This window comes from Pomacea canaliculata, linkage group LG2, assembly GCF_003073045.1.
Source record: "Pomacea canaliculata isolate SZHN2017 linkage group LG2, ASM307304v1, whole genome shotgun sequence".
Taxonomy (NCBI): domain Eukaryota; kingdom Metazoa; phylum Mollusca; class Gastropoda; order Architaenioglossa; family Ampullariidae; genus Pomacea; species Pomacea canaliculata.
The window spans coordinates 33822539-33841702 of NC_037591.1; the positions used below are offsets into that span (position 1 = coordinate 33822539).

Sequence of the window (19164 nt, forward strand, 5' to 3'; positions counted from 1 at the left end):
CAGATGTTTTTAATTTGAATCAGAAAGCAATACTAATTAAAATGAGAGGGATGAAGGATCAGATGTGGACAAAGAACAAAGTTCTGTAACTGATATCTCCACTGCCTCGTTCACCTACTGAAAAGAATGATCCGAAATGATAAACTGCTGCTGTTTATTAGGTGTTAACTTTGGTCCCTGCTAGACACTCCCACATTTCGATCCTAGTCATATATATCTTAGCTTAGCTCATATCCTGCTGGTCTTTTAATCGATTTAATCGTTAATTTGCAGCCTTCTCCTCCCTGCTGGCCTAACAATTTTATTTGTTTATTAATTTCGTAGACTGCCTTTCTAAACATACCAGATCGATGTCTGTAATTAGCGCAAGCATCCTGTTACAGGTGATTTAAAAAAAAATAGTGATCGTTGTTTGTCTCACCTGTTCGTGCTTTTTTAGGTGTCGGTCCAGGTTGGTCTGTTGGCCGAAGGAGCGGTCGCATAGGGGCATCGGAACGGTTTCTCCTTGTTGTGAATGTTGCGCACGTGGCGCTGGAGGTTTGACGAGATGCTGAAGGACCGCTCGCAGTACTTGCACTTGTAAGGCTGCTCCCCGGTGTGAGTGCGCAGGTGCCGGGTCAGGTTAGCCGAGCGCGGGAAGATCTTGCCGCAGAACTTGCAGGCGTATCGCTCCTTCATCTTGCTGCTGACGCTGGCCCCGGCCGGCACCGACTGTGGACCATAGGGGAAAGGATGGTGCGGGGAGTGATGGCTTCCGCCATCCGGCACCTTGTCCATCTTGAGGATCGGGGAGGTAAGGATTTGTCCATCTCTGGGCGCAGCATGCCTAGGTGGTTGATAGCGGCACCGAAGGCTGTCGGCATTCCGGGAATCGGGTAACGAGGGAAGGCCATGAACTTGACCATCTCCTGCTGAAACGACTGACTGATCTTTTCTTTGTCCAGTCTCAGCATCGACTCCATTAGCGAGGCGGGGGCTGGAAACGGGTACGGGACGGAGGTGGGGAACGCGGGGTACTTAGGTTCAGGGATCACCGGCGACCTTAGTTCTCCCCCGTAAATATGCGTCTTCCTTGGCGTCTCCACGGGGAGAACTTCCGGCACTGCCTTCTTGCTCAGATCCAAGGGAGCATCGTCTCTGGACGAGGATCGTCTGGAGGGTGGCGGTGACGTCAGGGACTCTTCTTTAGGTGAGGAAGGAGAGCGCGTTTCGTGCTTGCGGGCAGATTTGGAAAGGTCGAAGGGCATGTCCGAGGAGCCTGAGGACTCAGCCGCAGGTTTGGGAGGTGAAACCACGGGGGAAGGCAAGTGAGAGATCTTGTGGGATAGTCGGGATGCCGCTGTCTCAAGCAAGTGCTTGGCGGAGAAGGGTGAGGACACGATCTCGCCTGGCTCGGCGACCTTCTGGATTTGCATGGACTGACCTCATTCTCTTCGTCCGAGACCGACCCGATGTCGGGGTCACTCCCTAGACTCCCATCAGTCTGGTAGCCGTCGGACAGTTGCCGCAAGTGCTCTCCCTTCATCGACTCCCTGTCGCCTGTGGGGCTGCCTCGGACTCAGAAGCTGCCAGCTTGTCTAAAACGAACCCAGCGTGTCCTAGGGATAATGAGGTTGGAGACAAGGGGGATGTTCCCAGCATTCCTGGAGGGAGCCCTGGCTGCAGAACGGGGAAAGCGCTGCTAAGTGGCGGGAAGAAGTAGGGTGGGCGGGGACTGTACAGGTTCATGTACCCGGGATTGAAGTGGGGCGAAGGTTGGCTGCCGGGAGACAGGGCCATGGGGTTGAGCTTGTCTTGCGGGTAGCACAGGCGCATCCCCGATCGGAGCGCGCCCTCGCAGAAGCGCTTGTGCTTGCTGAGTGAGGTGACAGTGGAGAAAGCCTGGCCGCAGTCCTTGCACTTGATCTGCTGGCGACAGTCCGCGTGCATGCGCTTGTGTCGGCACAGGTTGGAAAACTGAGTGTAAGCCTTCAGACACACCTGCAACCAGTCGATATATTAAAAAAAATTATTAATGAATTATTCATCATGACCTACCCGACCTTATCCACTATTAACATACCGACAACTATATCATTTCAATCCTCCTCCTCTTCCTCATCATCATCATCATCATCAACAAATCTACAACCACTCCACTCCTACGACCACGACCACAATCGTCATCGTCAAACCCCAGAAGAAAATCTCAATATTTATGTTGACGTATTTGTATTTTGTATTTACTAGAAGAGCTGTTTGACATCATTCGAGCAAATTCTTCCGTCCACGAGCTCACGTGCAAGCAGAAACGTTCGCACTTTCACACTTACCACTCACGAAACGCACTCTCGCAGCCCATTTATTCCCGCATGTATGCAAGACTCACACACTACAACCAGAAAAGGGAGAGATGCAACTCACACGGCTATTGCGTACCTCACACTGAAAGGGTTTGACGCTGCTGTGGATGTGCTGGTGCTGCTTCAGACCGGAGGAAGTGGCGAACGTCTTGCCACATTCTGAGCATGCGTGGCACCGGGCCCCCACGTGCTGGGACCGGATGTGACGCTGGAGGTTGCTGGGGTCCGTGAAGACTTTGTCGCAGTTTTCACACGGATAGCGTCTGTCCTCGTCGTGAGTTACCTGGGTGAAGAACGATAACGTGTAACTAAAAGCTTATACTGGAAATTTCTTTTCTGATAACCAATATTTTGCACGACCTTCTCCGAGAGATTCAAAATACAAGATTTCAAAAATATTTTCTGTTAAAATAAAAGAAATGAAAATGAAGATACCTTCCAAACTAAACTTTGATTGTTACACTATGAGTCTCGACTCACCTGATGCCTAACCAGATTCGATTTCCACTGGAAAGACTTTGGACATTGGTCACACTTGTACTCGCCTTCTTGACCACCTTCTTGTTCCATACCAGAGTTCTCACTGTCCAGACTGTAAAACAGATGAAAATGGCATTCATTACCTATAACATTTCATTCATTCTCAGAATAGTTTCAGGGTTAACACTTATTCCCTACTTGTTCTTGTCTTGACATTTTTCTACCAGTGTCTCTCTTCTCCTTACCTATCTTGTGGACATCCACAAACCTCGCAAACAATTCGACATTTTTTAAAAATTTCTCAGTCGAAACATGAAACTAGAGGGATGAGTCTAAGAAAGACAAGCCATTCAACAGAAAATTTATTTTTGTGCGCGTGCATCCCGACCGTCGTGAGAACCGAGAAACATGTCCCTGTGTAATTTCACACCTACAACACTTTTCACCTGCATCACTACCCCTCCCCCCACTTTACCCAACTCCTCCACACCTCCGGTCCGCGAGATCAGCGCGCGCCCATTCATCTGGCAGAAAGTGCCGTCGATTGTCCGCGTGCGGACCACTGCATCTGCCTCGCGCCGAGGCCCAACTTATTTCCTGCCGCCTCGAGTCGTGCCTTTCTCCTACCTGACGGCCGTCTTCCTGCCGTCCCCTCCTGCATATCTTTGATAGGATGATTCCAACTTTCCTGCATTGTCCACAATTACCGGCATTACAGCCCTGGCTTGTGATCAGGCGCAAATTGAAAATCGATGGGACTGATATTTCGCCTCCTCCCTGTCGGCGGCCAGGTTCGGGTTATCTCTATCACAACAGCTGTGAAAATTTGTTCGCCGAGGATTTCAATTTCCTCCCACAGGGGGGAGCGACGCGGCTTTTTGGCGTGTGACAAATTAAAATCATTAGAAGCTGACGGATGCTCCAACATCTCCAGCCGGCAGAGAGAGAGAGAGTCCTTTAGGGTAGGGGGAGAGAGAGAAGGTGGAGACCGTGCGGGTAGACACAAGATGGTGGCGATGGGTGGCGATGACGTTTGAGAGATGGAAAGGGTTTGAGATGAGTCTTTCACAAGCTTGCTGACAGATGGGGTGTTGACATTATTCTCATAAGGGTGGGTGAGATGTGGTGGTGAGGGAGGAGTAGGGGACAATCGATTAGGCCAACTATGTGTATGTCACTGATCGGACATCTTGAAGGCAGACGCTTGTTGCAAAGAGATTGCGGCCAACAGAATGACTGGGAGGATTGTTCGTTGTGAAAGACCGTCCCCACATTTCACGTGTTTATTTATAATTTGTTTTAGGGGGGAAACCATGACAACACAAACCTTAAAGATCCGTTCACAAATAAAAAAAAAAGTCCACCATTTTTAACACCGGTTTGAACGTTTCCCAATAAAACTACTGACTAGTATTCTTCCATCCTCTAACCCCTTACTTTCCTTTGTCCCTTTCACACACTTCCAAGCTATCTTCTCGATAATTTCATCTTAAAATATGGTTCTGTCATAAATACTTCAGAGGTAACTCAGCTCACCTTTTTCCATCGCTGTCCACGCGGTCCTGCGATGTGTCGAGGGTCATGCTGCGGACGTAGCTCTGTGACTTGGAACAAGCATAGGTCTGGTGCCTTCGGAGGGCAACCTTCGAGCGAAACACTTCTCCGCAGTCTCCACACGGGTACGCCTGGTTGTCTGCGACAGAGAGACCTTCCTCATGAATATGCATCGAGTCGAGGCTCACAGGTAATACTCGGATGAATTTTTTTTTTTTTTAAAGGGAGACACTTCGATTAATTATTAAATTGCAATGAGTTAACTCCCCCTTCCTTCATCCTTGCGAAACAACAGTTTTCAACTTTTTAACATGTAAAACTCGCAAGAAAGGGGGTAATGAATTACCCTCTTCTTTCCAAATAACCAGCTTAATTTTTTCATACAACAGCAGCTGACAATGGTTAATGCAACTGCGAGGGCGATGCAATTGCTCTTTGCTGGAGGGTTACCTGTCCTGGGTCTGCGTTTAAACGGATGGGAATAGGCTGACGGGGAGCAAGGAGGCTGGGACTTGCAGGCAGTGCGCGTCACCCTGCCTCCGGCAATAGGGTGGCGGCACACAATACCCGAGAGCGGGCGGGGTGAGGGGAAGTTACCGCCGCGCAGACGATGACGTGAAATGAAAGTCCAATGAGTTTTCAGCGAGACAAAAGAAGGTTGACTGGAAGGAGGGGACAGATGGAAATGTCGACAGAAAAGGATGAGAGAGAGATATAAGGGGGTGGGTGGATGGGTAGGTGGGTGGGAGAGTGTGCGAAACGGGTGGAGGCGCTTGCAAACGCAGCAGCGCGGTGCCAGGGAGAGGGCGCGGGTGCAGGGATGCTCGGGTAGCCAGCAGCTAGGAGCGAGGAGCTATGAACGTCCAATGATCCTTGACGAACACAAAAGACAACTCGGGCACGCCGAACTTTCCCTTCCCTTCTCCTGTCCGCGGCGCCTTACCAAACAAAACCCGAGGCAAACATGCGATGAGAGAGAAAGAGAGAGAGAGACGATACTCCCCCACCCTCTCCCCAAGAAAAAAAAATATAAAGAATGAATGAATGCAGGAGCTCTTACAGAAGCCTTGCAGCCTCTCATGTCAGCAGTCGGCACCCAGCAGGTGGCGGTAGTGTTGATCATAACAATAAGTAGAAGTAATTTTTTAGTCTTCTTACTCCATCCTTTGCTCTTATCAAACTTGGTAATCAGATGTAAAGGACAGTGTGTGCGTGCGTGTGTGTTTTGAGAACAGGGGAAAATGACTAAAAGAGAGAAAGAAAGAGAGATAAAAAGAAATAAAAAAGGTGCATCGATACTCAGGTCTTAATGAAAAGGACTGCCTGGGACAAAGACTGCGAAAAGGTGGCGTCGTCTGGGAATACAAGACGCCGCATCACTAGAGGTGTGTCCGTGTGTCTGTGTGTCTGTGTGTGTGTGTGAGAGAGAGTGGGGGTGTATTTGTGTGCGTGCGTGTCGCGATGGGGGAGGAGGTTGACGGGCGCATAGATTTTTTTCTGATTTGAATATCGTTCTCGCTCTCTGCGCCTCCTCCACCCTCATCCCCCTACCCCACCCTCGTGGCAGGGTGCGCGCAAGACTCAGCTGCCTCTGCGCCTCGACAAGGGGAGATGACCGTGCTTACTCGTCTGCCTGCTGCCTCGGGTGGCAGCTATGGGTGAATACATGAATTCGCAATGAAGATAAATAGGACGGCGGAGGAAAGGTGGGGGTAGCGTGCGCGTGCGTGCGTGGCGCGGTCCTCCCTCACAGGTCGCAGCACCCGCTACAACATGGGGTGGGCCAAGTAAAAACAAAACAAACAAAAACACAGCAAACACAAATTAAAGAATCGTTCTGGGTGGATAAGTCAAGGGTTAAAGAAAAAGGATCAGGTTTGATCAATGTAAAGCAAGCGAAACTTTTTGAAGATGCTTTTAATTATTTTGAAATGCTTATTTCGATTGTAAAAGAATATAATTTCATGAACAAATAAAACACTTAAGAAGCTCGCAATGTCATCCCCATCCACAATTTTCTGTCAACCACGATCTTGTGCAGTTGTAACTTGGCATTGTATGTCTTGTAGCTAGGGTCGGTGGCACTCGTAAACCAAATGAACAATATTCCAGACAGGAACAAAGCTCGACTGGCCTACTTCTATTCCTCTCACTCATTCTCTTTCTCTCTTATTTTTATTTGCGTGGGCTTCACATGTTGTGAGTCACTCCAACTTCCATGCTGGTTAGGTTAAGGTTGAAATTAATCATAACGGTTTACAAGAATCAGCTTATCATGATGGCCACCCGAGCCTTGTACAAGTCTATTTCAAAATGAATGATGGGTGCTTTCCACATCCTACAAGCAATTGTAAACAAGGAGAGAGAAACAACACCCGCAGACGACACATTAGACAGGCAATGACGATAAGCAGTAGTTGTGGTGCAGGGGAGTGGTGGAGTTGAAGGTGTCGGGTGTGGTGGCAGCAGATAGTATTATGAGGGCCTGACGTCTTTCAGTAGACGTTTCCTGAGCAGATGGCTTCCACCCTGGTGAGAGGGCGTGGGGTGAGGAAGGGTGCGGAGGACAGAGGAAGCGGGTGGTGGAAAAAATCCCAACAACTTGAAGATTATCTGGAGGCCGACAACTGCCTTAGTGATGATTATGATCTGCGGTAGCAGTAACTAGGCGACCGTGCAGTCACTCTCTAATTTGGCATTGTTCACGCTTAGATTGGCCCTGTCCCCCATCAACCCCATAAAACGCAGTCATTTCCTGACCCTTCACCTTCCCCCATCTGCGGAACTACTCTACAAGGAGCTGCATTCCCATATCCGCCTGGGACATACCGGGGTGGTCCCGTGTCATAAATCCATCGCCAGAAGAGGTTTCTACCGTTGAGAACACAATGGAATTGAACACTTTCTTTCTGATCCAAGCGGCCCTAAACCAGAGCGATAGCGGGTCGACTTTCAGTTGAGCTGGGAAGTTCTTTGCGGTTTCCTGTTTTGACGATCTGCGCATGAAGACGTGAAGCGGGCACGTCACGTAGCAGCGAGACGTCACCACTGCAGTCCACGCATGCGCGAACCCTATACCCTATCTTGTCTCCCACGGTTGTTGTCTGCATGTGTGACTTTCGGTAAAACAAACAGGATAACTTGTGACGTCACGTCCGTTAGGAGACTCGGGTAACAGCTTTCGTGAATGATTATCCAACAGTCGAAATGAGCTGTTCTCTACTGCGGTTGGGGGAGTGTGAGAGAGAGAGTGAGTGAAAAAGAGGAAAGAGGTGTAAGGGTGTGGATCCTCCTCGTTAAAAGCAGCACTTGTTGACTACAATACGATGACGCTGAGGTCAGATAAGGGGAGCTAACTCCCGTGTCCCCAAACGTGACACAGACGGTAATTCCCAGCGGGCCTCCCTGCCCTCTCTCATGACCTCACCTCAATTGCGCACCCAGGTAGAAAGGGCTATGCACCTGATGAAAGAAAGCACACGAAACATGGAACTCATTTCCCCTGAGATACAAAAAAAAAAAGTTCGTTTCATGTCATCCGTCTTTTGACTTTTGGCATAAGTACCCTCCCTCCTTTTCTCTCTCTCCCTCGGCCTTTCTTTTATCCACTCCCTCTCCGTCCTTTTTACAAGTAGGGAGAGGGGGCTATATTTTGACACGATGAAGGGCGTTGTCCAGTGTGACCCTTACTGAACCTGACCTAACCCCTGCGTGTGAGGACAGGGAGATAAGCCGCGACTGGGAAATGAGGGGTTACGGCAGTGATCTTTCCCCTGTCGCGGTGCGCTATCAGTCGACGAGAGACCAGTGACAATGAAACGACGACGAAGATTGGTCAGCGTTCATGACGGGCGCCTGTCTGTGTTTTCTATCCTTTTCTCTCTCTCTTCTTTAGAAAAAAAAAAAAAACAAAACTTTTCCCACCACGTGTTGCCTCAGCGTTCACTGCCGCGTGGATACCGCGCGGACACCGCGCAAGTCTTTGCGCACACGCCACCTTGATGGCGTCTTCATTTTTTTTTTTCTCTCTTCTCTGTGCTGGAGATGGTGACATGGGATGGGGAATGGGGAGGGGGAAGAAGGGAGAAGTAATCCTGCAAATGAAAAGCCCGTCCCCTTCGAAGGATCGCAGGGGCCTAATTGTTCCCCAATCCCTTGCCTCGTGGCAGGGAGACAAGAGAAGACAGGTGTGGGACACTGAGGCATTTAAAAAAAAGTAAAAAAAAAAAAAAAAAACCTTGAGGGGGGAAGGTTGGGGTTGGTGGAGGAGGACGGCGCCGTCATAGCCGGACAAAACAAAGCCAGGCAACGCGCTCAGCACCTGACAAGCTCGGTCCCCCCCTTTCCCCTCGCACACCCCTCCCTGTTTCCGACTTTCTTTAGGTTTCCTCCCATCTGTGGGTAAGTGGCGTCTCTTCCGCCGGGCGTATCCTTTTGTAAGAAGTTGTCTTTCAGCGTCTACGACGGCAGAACACCCCCCACCCACATCTTCTCCTTCTTCCTCTTCTTCGCTTCGTTCGCTCGCTTTCATCCAAACCCCTTTTCGCGAGTATTTTCAAAAATAAAGTGCACAGCAAACAGTCAGCGGCGAGGACAGAGGGACCCGGAGTGGCTCTGAATGCCAGGCGAGCAGCTGGAAGACTAGTTCACGTGAGAAACTTCTGCTTTTTTTGAGAGGTGACTGTCCGTCGACACTGGTGGATGACTGGATTGACAGAAATATTCTCCCTCTTCTCTTCTCTCTTGCACGCGCATGCGCACACACACACAAGGGATGAAAAAAAAAAGGTTGTGAGAGGAACTCTTCATCATACATCCCATAAAAATCACCAATCTAAATTCCTGCCAAGGGACGCAACCTAAACAATAGTAGTTTCCGTTCTTGGAGTCAGACAAACCATACAGCAGAATAACAAGATTGGAAAGGATCACTGAACACTGAGGAGGTAGCACGCGCTCTGGTACAAGTGAGAGAAGGGAGAGAATGGTGAAAGAGAAGGTATCTGGTGGCACGTTTACGCCCGAAGACAATGATTCCCCATGAAGTTTTCTCGACAAAAAAAGAAAAGTGGTTCAACAGCTGACGATAATGAAGGGGTGGGAAAAGAATCCTTAAAAAAAAAAAACTCGGAAGATGGTATGAACACAGTGTACTCTGCCGTGCCGCAAACCCGTCTCCCAATTCTTTTGTTCACGCCGACACTAAAGCGAAAAAAGAAAGACCTTGTTCACACCACAGGCAAGTTTTTTTTTTTTTTTAACTTTTGATAAAGAAGGTGGAAGGGAAAACTTTCGATAGACGAGCATTCTGTGGTGCAGAGGTCGCGTGGGTTCGCATAAACTTACCTTTAATAGACGAGCTGTTGGGGAAAGGGGTACATTTTCCAACTTTGTTGCGAAGATTGACTTTCGAAACTGCGGGAACTGGACGGGCCAGGCCGGACGACCAGCCAAGGGGGTCGCAAGGGGTCATAAAGAGTCGAGTGTGAGCCTCATTGCAGAGGCGTTGGGCACAAACAGGGGTGCATTTCCCTTCAGGAAGGAAACGCCATCAGCGCCAAGACACAATCAGAAGGACGGCAGCGTGCCCGCGTCCCGGCCAAAGGCATCTTAGGCTTGTTCTTGGGTATAATCTTTCATTGTGATGAGGAACAGTCGCGTCACAGCGTTCAAAGGTCACGCGGGCCCAGGATTCATGCTAATTTTCCAAAAATTCTGCGTCCTTAATAACTAATTAAACCTCTTTTGCGTGTAAGAATGCCACGATTTCGCATAAATGCCAGTTGTCTGGCCGAAGCACACGTGATCCCTAAATCAATCGATCCGGTCTCACACGAAAAAGAGCGACACGGACATAACAAGACAATCTTCTACGTGCATACATTATTTTACAGCTCTGAAAGAAAACGAAGTCTTTTTTTTTTCCAGTATTCCCGAGTCTTTCGTTTGCATATCTAGACAAGAAAATAGTAACAAAACTCCACGTTTATAGTCCATAAACGGTGTTACTCTCTGTCAAACATTTTTAGACGTCTAAACCTTAACCCCTACTCCCTACCCATTCCTCATCCAAAGAAATGTGCTGCACGGTAAGACACAAGAGAGGGCGGGTATCTTCTTTCCACCCCTTTCCCCCAATCTCACTATCTAAAAGCCTTCATTGCCCACCCTGTGAGAAAAACTCAAGGCAGACTTGACCGGGATCGATTCTCCCAGTGAGCTGCCATCACCAGGCAGGTAAACGAGTGCAGGTAGGTGGGGTATTGTGGGTGGTGGGGGAGGGGAAAAGAGATTTGGGTGTATGGCATGTCACGCCAAGGCGCTATCTAGTCCTCACAGCTTTTTCCTGGAGTCAGGCGCCTGACAATAGCACAGGTGTTTGGCATGCAAGGTCGAGAGAGAGAGAGACCTCTTTTGTCTAAGTCCCAGTCCTCTTGCACTTCTCCACCCCTAGTACCCGGTCCTCACTCTCGCTGAAGCTTCCCCCCAACGTCCATAGCGAATCAAAATGGTTCTTCATAAATCCTTCGCAAAAGGCCTTGCGAAGAAGACGGGGTGGTAAAGGGGAGGTGGGTGTGGGAGGTGTGCTCGACGCAGTTTTACACCCGTTCAATGTCTCATGAATATTCCTAATGACGTCATTGGGTTTGTCGGGTGTCGCGTCACCTTACCGCCAGACGGTTCTTCCCCTTGCAAAACGGTTTTTTTTTTTCCCTTAACGACACAATTTTATTTTAATTTTGCACCTCCTCTGCTTAGAGAAATATTAGAAAGTACTCATAATCTAGTGTGAACCTCCAAATCCCGTTCAGTAGTTACTGATACCTCTCTCTCTCTCTCACATACACAGAGAAGGAAAGAAGGATAACTGAGAAATGATATCTGCTTTGACATTTAACGCTGTTCACTCCTCTGGTCTAGAAAAAATTCATTTTAATTTCTCAAATAAACGGCAGGGAAAATGTCTGGTGATAGGGTCAAAGCCACGCGCTCTTGAAACGAAAGTAGTTGTTGGACATTGTGGTTGGCGACCAGCACAGGTCAGCACGAATCACCGACCTCACGGGCCTGACAAGCCGACAGGACAACTTCTCACTCCCTGCTGAGGCTGGACTCAACTTCGTCAAAATACGGGTAGAAATCATGGCCCCAAGGATTAAGTTTTCGATCCGAGAACAAGTCCACATTTTAATCGCTTAATTTAAGTAACACAAGCGTGAGGTTAATCATCCGGATGGCGACATAAGATCAGGGTACGGATGGAGCATGAGAGAATGAAGGAAGGGTGTAGTGAGGTGGCCAGAATGAAAATCATCAAACAGGTTAAAGTTCTCTGTTTCAGACGAATGACAGTGGGGATGTTAAAGAATGGTTTTAACAATCAAAACACCGACTAAACATTTTGGTCAAAATTAAGAGTTTGATGAAAAGTGCTTCACCAAGAAATGATCAAAAATTGTTGGTTTATTTTTTTAGCTGTCACACTGTCTCCAGGTAATGATCCTGGACGAATCATTTAAAGTTTCTTTCTACCTTCCTGATCGATAGGAAAAAAAAAGACTTTTCGAATGTCATCGTTGTAATCCAGTAAAGACAATTATTCAACCCATCTAATCAGATAAAAGGTAAATGGGGAAGGAGGAGGATAGGGATAACGAAAATGAAGAAATGTGATACAACATGAAATCACGAACGGTGGGCAGAGACACAGAGCTAAACCCTGTAATTTATCTCTCCAATTTACATTCTTTTATCTGCCTAGTCGCTAAGTGACAGCAAGCCTCAGCTTAAGAACAAAAACACTTCTACATTTTCGCAGTCCTTCTCTCTCTCGTGTGTGTGTGCGTGCGCTCGTTGAAAGTATGAACATAAATCTGTAATTGAGCTCAGGCACAAAGCCTCATCATAACTGTAAAGTGATAAATTATGCTAAGTACTAAAAAAAATCAACATAAGCACAATCTTACGCCATATAAAGACCACCGCTGAAAATTCAAAGAACAAAATAACCACACCGACCAATATTTTGCAACATTTATAACATGCTTACCTTTACTGTCCAGTCACTCTCATCGGGGTGGCAGCAAAGGACAAACCCAGATACATTCTCAACTATCTTCGCAATATATTTTTTATCTTTTTTTTTTTCACTCAGTCTCTCAGACCAAAGTGACAAAACTGCAACTATCCTGGTCAAGTGAACAGAAGAACAAATACAGGGAGTGTTTCCTCCGCTCTGTCGGCGAGGCAGGACCGTGGACCACTGGGGGGCTAAGTCTCGGCTAAGTCTCGGCTAAGTCGCTGACCCCGACTGTGAGCTCGCTACACGCCCCGCGGTGTCGCAGGACTTCTGAACGGTTTGTCTTCGAACTGTGGAGATAGCCACTCCTGACGCCCAGCAGAACAGACGCTCAGTGCTGACGCGCCTAGCGGGCTGACAGTGGAAAGACGAGGACAGATTGGCGCGACGGAGGGGCCAGCCCAGCAAATGAGCCAATAGAAATGGGCCATCCTTTTCGCTTTTTGCTGGTAGGAAGCGTCCACTCGAAGGACGGACCGCTTGAATCCGAGGCAAAGTTTGTCTCCCCCTCCCCTCCCGCATACAACACCCTCCCCACCACCACCAATCGACCCTTCTTCTTCCACCGGCTTGTCAAAGCATCCATCTTCACAAAATACAGAACGATAGAGTCCCTTCTTTTCTGTCTCTATTTCTCTCGCACCACAACCTATCCTATTCACAGCCCCTGTTATCCTCCCGGTCTGGGTTTTTTCCCCCTTGTCACTTTTTTTTTTCCTTCTTGTCTTTCCACCCACCGCAACACCCGACCAAACTATTTCAATTCCGTCGAGACAGACAGCGGGTCGCATGCTCTCCAGTAGCACGGCCGTCGCCACCCCTTTAATCGGATTACGGGTACCCGCCACTTCGCTACCCCGGTGGGCCACCGCGTGGACACGGCGCAGCCAGCGACTCCACTAGGATCGCCGGTGACTCAGTGGTACTGTCGAACTTTGCTCATCCACTCTCCGTGCACTCGCTCCCCTTCTTCGTGAGCGAGAAACCTAACAACGTAGACGAGCGACCGTCGAGGGCGAAATGTCCCCGAGGACAAACCTTTCTGTTCATGACTGATCGAAGTAAAGATTCCGATTCATGAAGAAAGCTGCGATGAGAACATTTCTCTGCCGAGAAGGAACTATAGACTTTACATCTTCATCTTGGCTGTAACAGTGGCCAAGTACACACTCCTTCTCCTTCCATCCGATCACTAGTAGAAAGCTTTGATTGTCCCATAGTATCAATGTCAACTGTACTTTACGGACATCGTACTGGATGTGAGTGAGTGAGTGTTGGATGGGCTGATGACTGAATGGGAGGGGAGGCAGAAGTAGGGGTGATACTAAAATGCTGTTCAAAATTCAAATTTATTTTTTTTTTCCCTACTCTCCGTGTCTCACACACATTCACACACTCACCCATCCACACGTCCTTTCATCTAATATTTGTTCTCGCTTACTTTCCATCCATAGTAAATTGTTCACTATTGTCAACACAGTCGTCACCATTTTCATCAAACAGTCTCACTAACTCTGCACATCACTAATCACCGCCATTTGTTCGAATACAAAGCATCGGCTGATTTGACTTCATCATGGTTCAAAGTCCAACCCTCTGATCCACATGCCTGGAATTACTCAATGTCTATCCATGGCGCAATGCTGTTCACTACTCATCGCTGCCCACTGCAAACACAAGTGAACTTTACCAGGAGGATGCGGATGCATGATGTTCGAGAACTGAAATAGATATTATGGTCTCGTGTCAAAGTCCACAAAGTTCACCTTGACTATATGAGTGTATTTCATGGAAAAATACACGATGGTTCATTAGATTATAATCTAACGGTCAGCTGAAGCTGAGGTGGTCAGGAAAGTGACTGCAAACTTAGACGATGACAAATACAATAAAAATGTCAGAAAAACAGAAGACATCTGATTTATAATAGTCTAATTTTGTCCAGTTTGTGCTGGTTGCTGGTGCAACTACTTGCAACAATTCTGAAGGGTGTGGAACGGATATAGACTTTGGTCTTCGTGTCCCAGAAATCAGTATTTAAAAGGTAGAGCAAGCAGAGCTGGTGCTGATGGTGTCGTCCTACTGACGGGGTGTAGATGGTAGAGGTTAGACGAGAACTCTTGCAGCAACAAGTGTTCTCTGCACACATCCTCTTGGCTGGTTTTCGTGGAAGGGACAGGTTGAAATGCACATATAATCAGCAGTGCCAATGTCGCCCGTGTGTCACCACAGGCTCGCCTTGCGTCTCTAAGTGTGTGTGTGGAGAGAGAGAACGGAGTAGGGGCGGTGACGGACGAAGAGGTCAGTTGTAAAGTTGAGGAGGCTAGTGCTCTCTGATATTTTCAGGTGGTCTCTTCGTCTGTCTCTAGTTAGCAGCGCCGTTTCTTACTCTCCTTCGAACCTTTTTATTCCTTCTTTCTTTTGTTCATTCATTCGTACTGCGTGCACATTCCATCCCTCCATTTGTCACTGCATTGTTACCAACAACTTAAGGTCCAAAAACTCTTCTCATATACCAAGGATGTCATGTAACAGATCAAGAGGAAGGAGAGAAGGAAACTACAGAAAGGAGTGGCGAAAAGTTGGAAAAGGGGTGACAACAGTGAAGAAAGAAAGATGGGATTTCCCAAGAAATTCGATGAACAAACACGACGGCTCAGCCCCCAGTGCTTGCCACCATCCCCATTGCTACCACTCTCCGTCCTTCAGACGGTCCCCGGCTTTGTCCACTTACCTCTGGTGGCTAACAAAACCTCCCTCTCCTTTTCCTCGGACACTCAACGGAACCTTCTCACCTGGTTACTAGGTACCTACCTGTCCCCGTGACGATGATGGCAAACACGAGGCTAGCACCAGCGGTTGTCATCTGCTACACGCGGACACCGCTCGCCTCACAATGACCCTCAGTCCGCAAACATTAACCCCTCGGCAGTCAAAAGCCTGTACCTTCTGACGCCCATCGCACCCAAAGGCATCCGTGCTGCCACGTCTTCGCCAAATCCCAAGCGTTTGGTGGTCCTCGGCTGCAAGCCTACCCGGTAAGAAGGGCGGGGGTGGAGTAATGGCATTCTTTCCTTATTTATCCCTGTTCCTCTACCCCTTCCCTTGACAAGATGTACCACTTGTTTTGACTGTCTCAAACCTGCTACAAATTTTCAGATTGTAAAACAAAGATGACGATCCAGAAACTCTTCAGGATGCGAGTGTTTTTTAGCTTTTCTTCTCACAGAAGTATTTATTCATCATTTTGTCCACTAAAATTTCTTTGTACTGCTGATGGGGTCTTTAGAGAACGATTTGCCATAACCTGTATCAACTCTTGTCGAAATAAAAGTAGGTGCAACGCTCTCCTGATATTAATTGCTCATAAATCCATCCAACCGGCTTATCCCACCAAAAAGGGGGGAAAAAAGAACGAAGGAAAGAGACATAAATCAAAATTATTACGGATTTTGTCTTAACAAAACCTAGCACAAAAAGAAAAAAAAAAATGAAACCGTTTTCAACAAGAAAAAGAGAAACAAGAGAAATGTTTCACTTAACGCCATCAATGCCAGAGTACTACTGCCTACAGCAAGAGATCTTGACAGAGTGCACCACTTTAATGACAAGATCTGTCAGCCAAACACCAGCCCCTCTCTCACACGAGAAGTAGTAGATTCTGGAGCTATCGAGGGCAGTACAGGGAACCCCCCATAAACTTCTCAAGGACGCTATAAATAAGTTTTGACACAATATTCGAGATGACGTTCGGGGTCAAGTTGCCTAGCTACATGACTGCATTATTGAACACATGAATATATATTGACGGACCATCTGTTCGTAAGTAATTTATGAACTGAGAGGGATCAACATGTTTATGATGAGCTGTAAAACCCATCGCACGGTTCTGCTCCATCAATACTTTGGCCCACATTCTCCTCAGTAGTCTCGGCGAACCCTCCGCAGTTTCTTTCCGTGCTTGGAAAAGGCAGTGATGAGGCTGACGATGCTAAAAGGTTTGTAAGATGAACTGTGGGCCTCTGGGTTTCCGGGAAAGTGTATAAACTATTGAAGTTCGGACGGTTCGGTAACCTAGTGGTTTAAAGCCATTTGGGGTTTTAAAGTTCAGATTTCGTACCCGGGATACGTGTACTTGTGTTAATGTACCACCTGTTGATAAGGTTGGCTACTGGGTGTTTTCTCCGAGTATTAAACTCCCAACTTCTCTCCATTCTCTAATGAAATTACTTTTAAAGCACTTTCCTAACTAAATATGCCCAACAATCAACTATGAATGAATAAAGGACTGCAATGGCTGGACCTGCGGTTGATTAGTATTTTAGTTCTCTAGCCTATCAATCTAGACTGAGACGTATCAAAGCAAAACTTCATCGAACAGACAGACAGACAGACAGACAGACAGACAGACAGACAGACAGACAGACAGACAGACAGACAGACAGACAGACAGACAGACAGACAGACAGACTAACTCCTACAGCTTACTCAGATGTACGCCAATTAGCCTTGCCACCCACTTCGAGATGACTCACGTGACAAAGCCTACCGTCAGTACACTCGTTACAAATGGTTTTAATGCTGCAGCCACTTACATCCCTCCAGCCATTCCCGCTGTCACCCATGTCCGAACCCTGCTTCTCCACGCACGACTGCTCCGCGTTCAAAGATCATTAAGAGCTTGTGAGAGAAAGTATCGAACAGGTGTCTCCTCCATGCCTGGAGTAAGGCCTTTGAAAAGCTGCTTCTCTTTGTCCGCCAGGCCCGTACACCTGCATACCTGTCATTCGCTGGCATTGTCGGGTGCCGTCCATAAACCGCTTGCCCGCACGTCTTCAAGAGCCGTTAAGTGTTGGTTTACGGTAGCCTGCGGCGGGGCCACGTGAAAAAGCCGTACAAAGTGACGTCACGGTTAGAGTCGTTAATGACGTCATGGATAGCTTCTTTAAAGTTAGCTACACCCGAAGGTATGTGTGCGTGAGTGCGTGTGTGTGTGGGTTGGTTGGTGGGGGTGAGGAGGCAAAAGGTGTGATGGACAGAAGAGGAGAGGACCGCTCGCCTCCGTGTACTCGTGCACGCGCGTGCACATACACACAAAACATGTGCGCGTACACTCTTAATTAAATAAAACCATTAGTTGCACGTACAGAAGCACTATGGCAAACAATTCAGAAGAATGACAGAAAAAGTAAAACACACACATAAATAATGCAAAAAGGAAAAGTGAAGACAAAGTAAGAAAAAATGTCTTCATGGACATTCAGGACACTACCAAAGAAATTTTAAAAAAAAAATTCAAAATGCAAGAAAGACTGAGGAATTAAAAGAACTGCTTAAAAGGTTCAGCGAAAAGAAACTCAAATAACGCGACAATTTTCCCAGTTATCAAAATTGCTTTCCAAAACAAACAAACAAAGAGCTCAGTGAGTAAACAGAGAAAGTGATATGAAAACGAAGTGAATATCATATGTAATGGTAAAAAGAAAAGAGCCACAGAAGTAGAAAGAATTATTTTACAGCTCATCATACCTTCATCAACTTTGTGCATAGACTCCAGTTCCATCTCTGGGTAAAGGGCATCGCGAGCATACAGGAGCATTTCTTCACCTGGACGAATGTCCCTCACCGTCTTGTAAAACACCTGTAACAGCACAGACCACCTCACTGCAATGTCAACCACATTTCTTTCATAAATGAAGTGAAAGTCCTCTCTAAAATTAACCTTTCTTTCTAATTTTTCCACCCCTCCCTACATACATCTGTGCGTGGCACCACACCATCAAAAAACTTCCCTCCCATTACTGTTTGCTGACTTTCCCTAAATATCACAACAAGATCAGCAAATAATTTGCATTTGATGGTAGCATTGATCAGATAACAAGCACAACAAATGTTGAAATCTGTGTTCTTTGTGTTTACAAAACAAATACAAGCCTAAACGGACAATAGTCTTGTAGAAACTATCTTCTTCACGGGTAAGTATGAACACGGCATGAAGCCCACAAATAAAGTATTTAGTTTCTTAGTCAGCTACTAAGCTGAGATACAAGATAGTTTTCACAAATATCTAAATCTTCAGTCCTCCAACCTTCATCTTCTCTCACAGATAATCTCTGAGCTATTTGCCGACGGAACCCGATCCTCAGAAAACCGTTTTCAACGAGCATCAACAGAGTCTGAGGGCTTACAGGTAACAAGGAGGCCCACACACACGAGGGTCGTAACAAGGAGGTCGGGGGAACCTTTGCTAGCCCCTGATGAGAGGGGCGGTCCCTGTGGGGCAATGTTTGAGCACATCAGCGTCATACTATCCACCCTCCGCCGCCGAGCTCACAATTAGTGTCTCATCATTTCCATTATGTCGGCGGGTGGAGAAAGCACGAGGCTCTCTACTCTAACGCAGCGATGACCCTATGGCCTTCTAGGTGGCAGAGTTACACCCGACGAGTTCAGCTGGGGTTAGGCTGAGCTGGTCAAGTTGGGCAGTGTTCGGATCCTTAGTTTTCCAATTTTTTTTTTTTTTTTTTTAAAAGCGGCAACAACGGATGGAAACCAAAACTTTTCAGTAGCTGGTAACTTGTTCTGTCAATCGTCTTTTCATCTACTGCAACAGCAAAAGATATAATAAACACATGTTAGAGAAGAGAAAAAAACGGTATTTGTTTCAAAGACGAAGGAAAGGCCACCGAGAGGAATTTTGGATAAAAC

At 47.3% G+C, this 19164-nt stretch overlaps 1 protein-coding gene across 1 annotated transcript in view; it reads right to left on the reverse strand.

Moving 5' to 3' along the window:
• LOC112555872 (PR domain zinc finger protein 16-like) overlaps positions 1 to 19164 on the reverse strand; it is a 133305-nt gene that overhangs the window by 6351 nt on the left and 107790 nt on the right. Inside the window, 8 exon segments of the mRNA XM_025224437.1 lie at positions 422 to 486; positions 489 to 792; positions 795 to 1424; positions 1525 to 1980; positions 2419 to 2625; positions 2823 to 2934; positions 4359 to 4515; positions 17986 to 18097. Coding sequence (XP_025080222.1) covers positions 422 to 486; positions 489 to 792; positions 795 to 1424; positions 1525 to 1980; positions 2419 to 2625; positions 2823 to 2934; positions 4359 to 4515; positions 17986 to 18097 — 2043 coding nt within the window.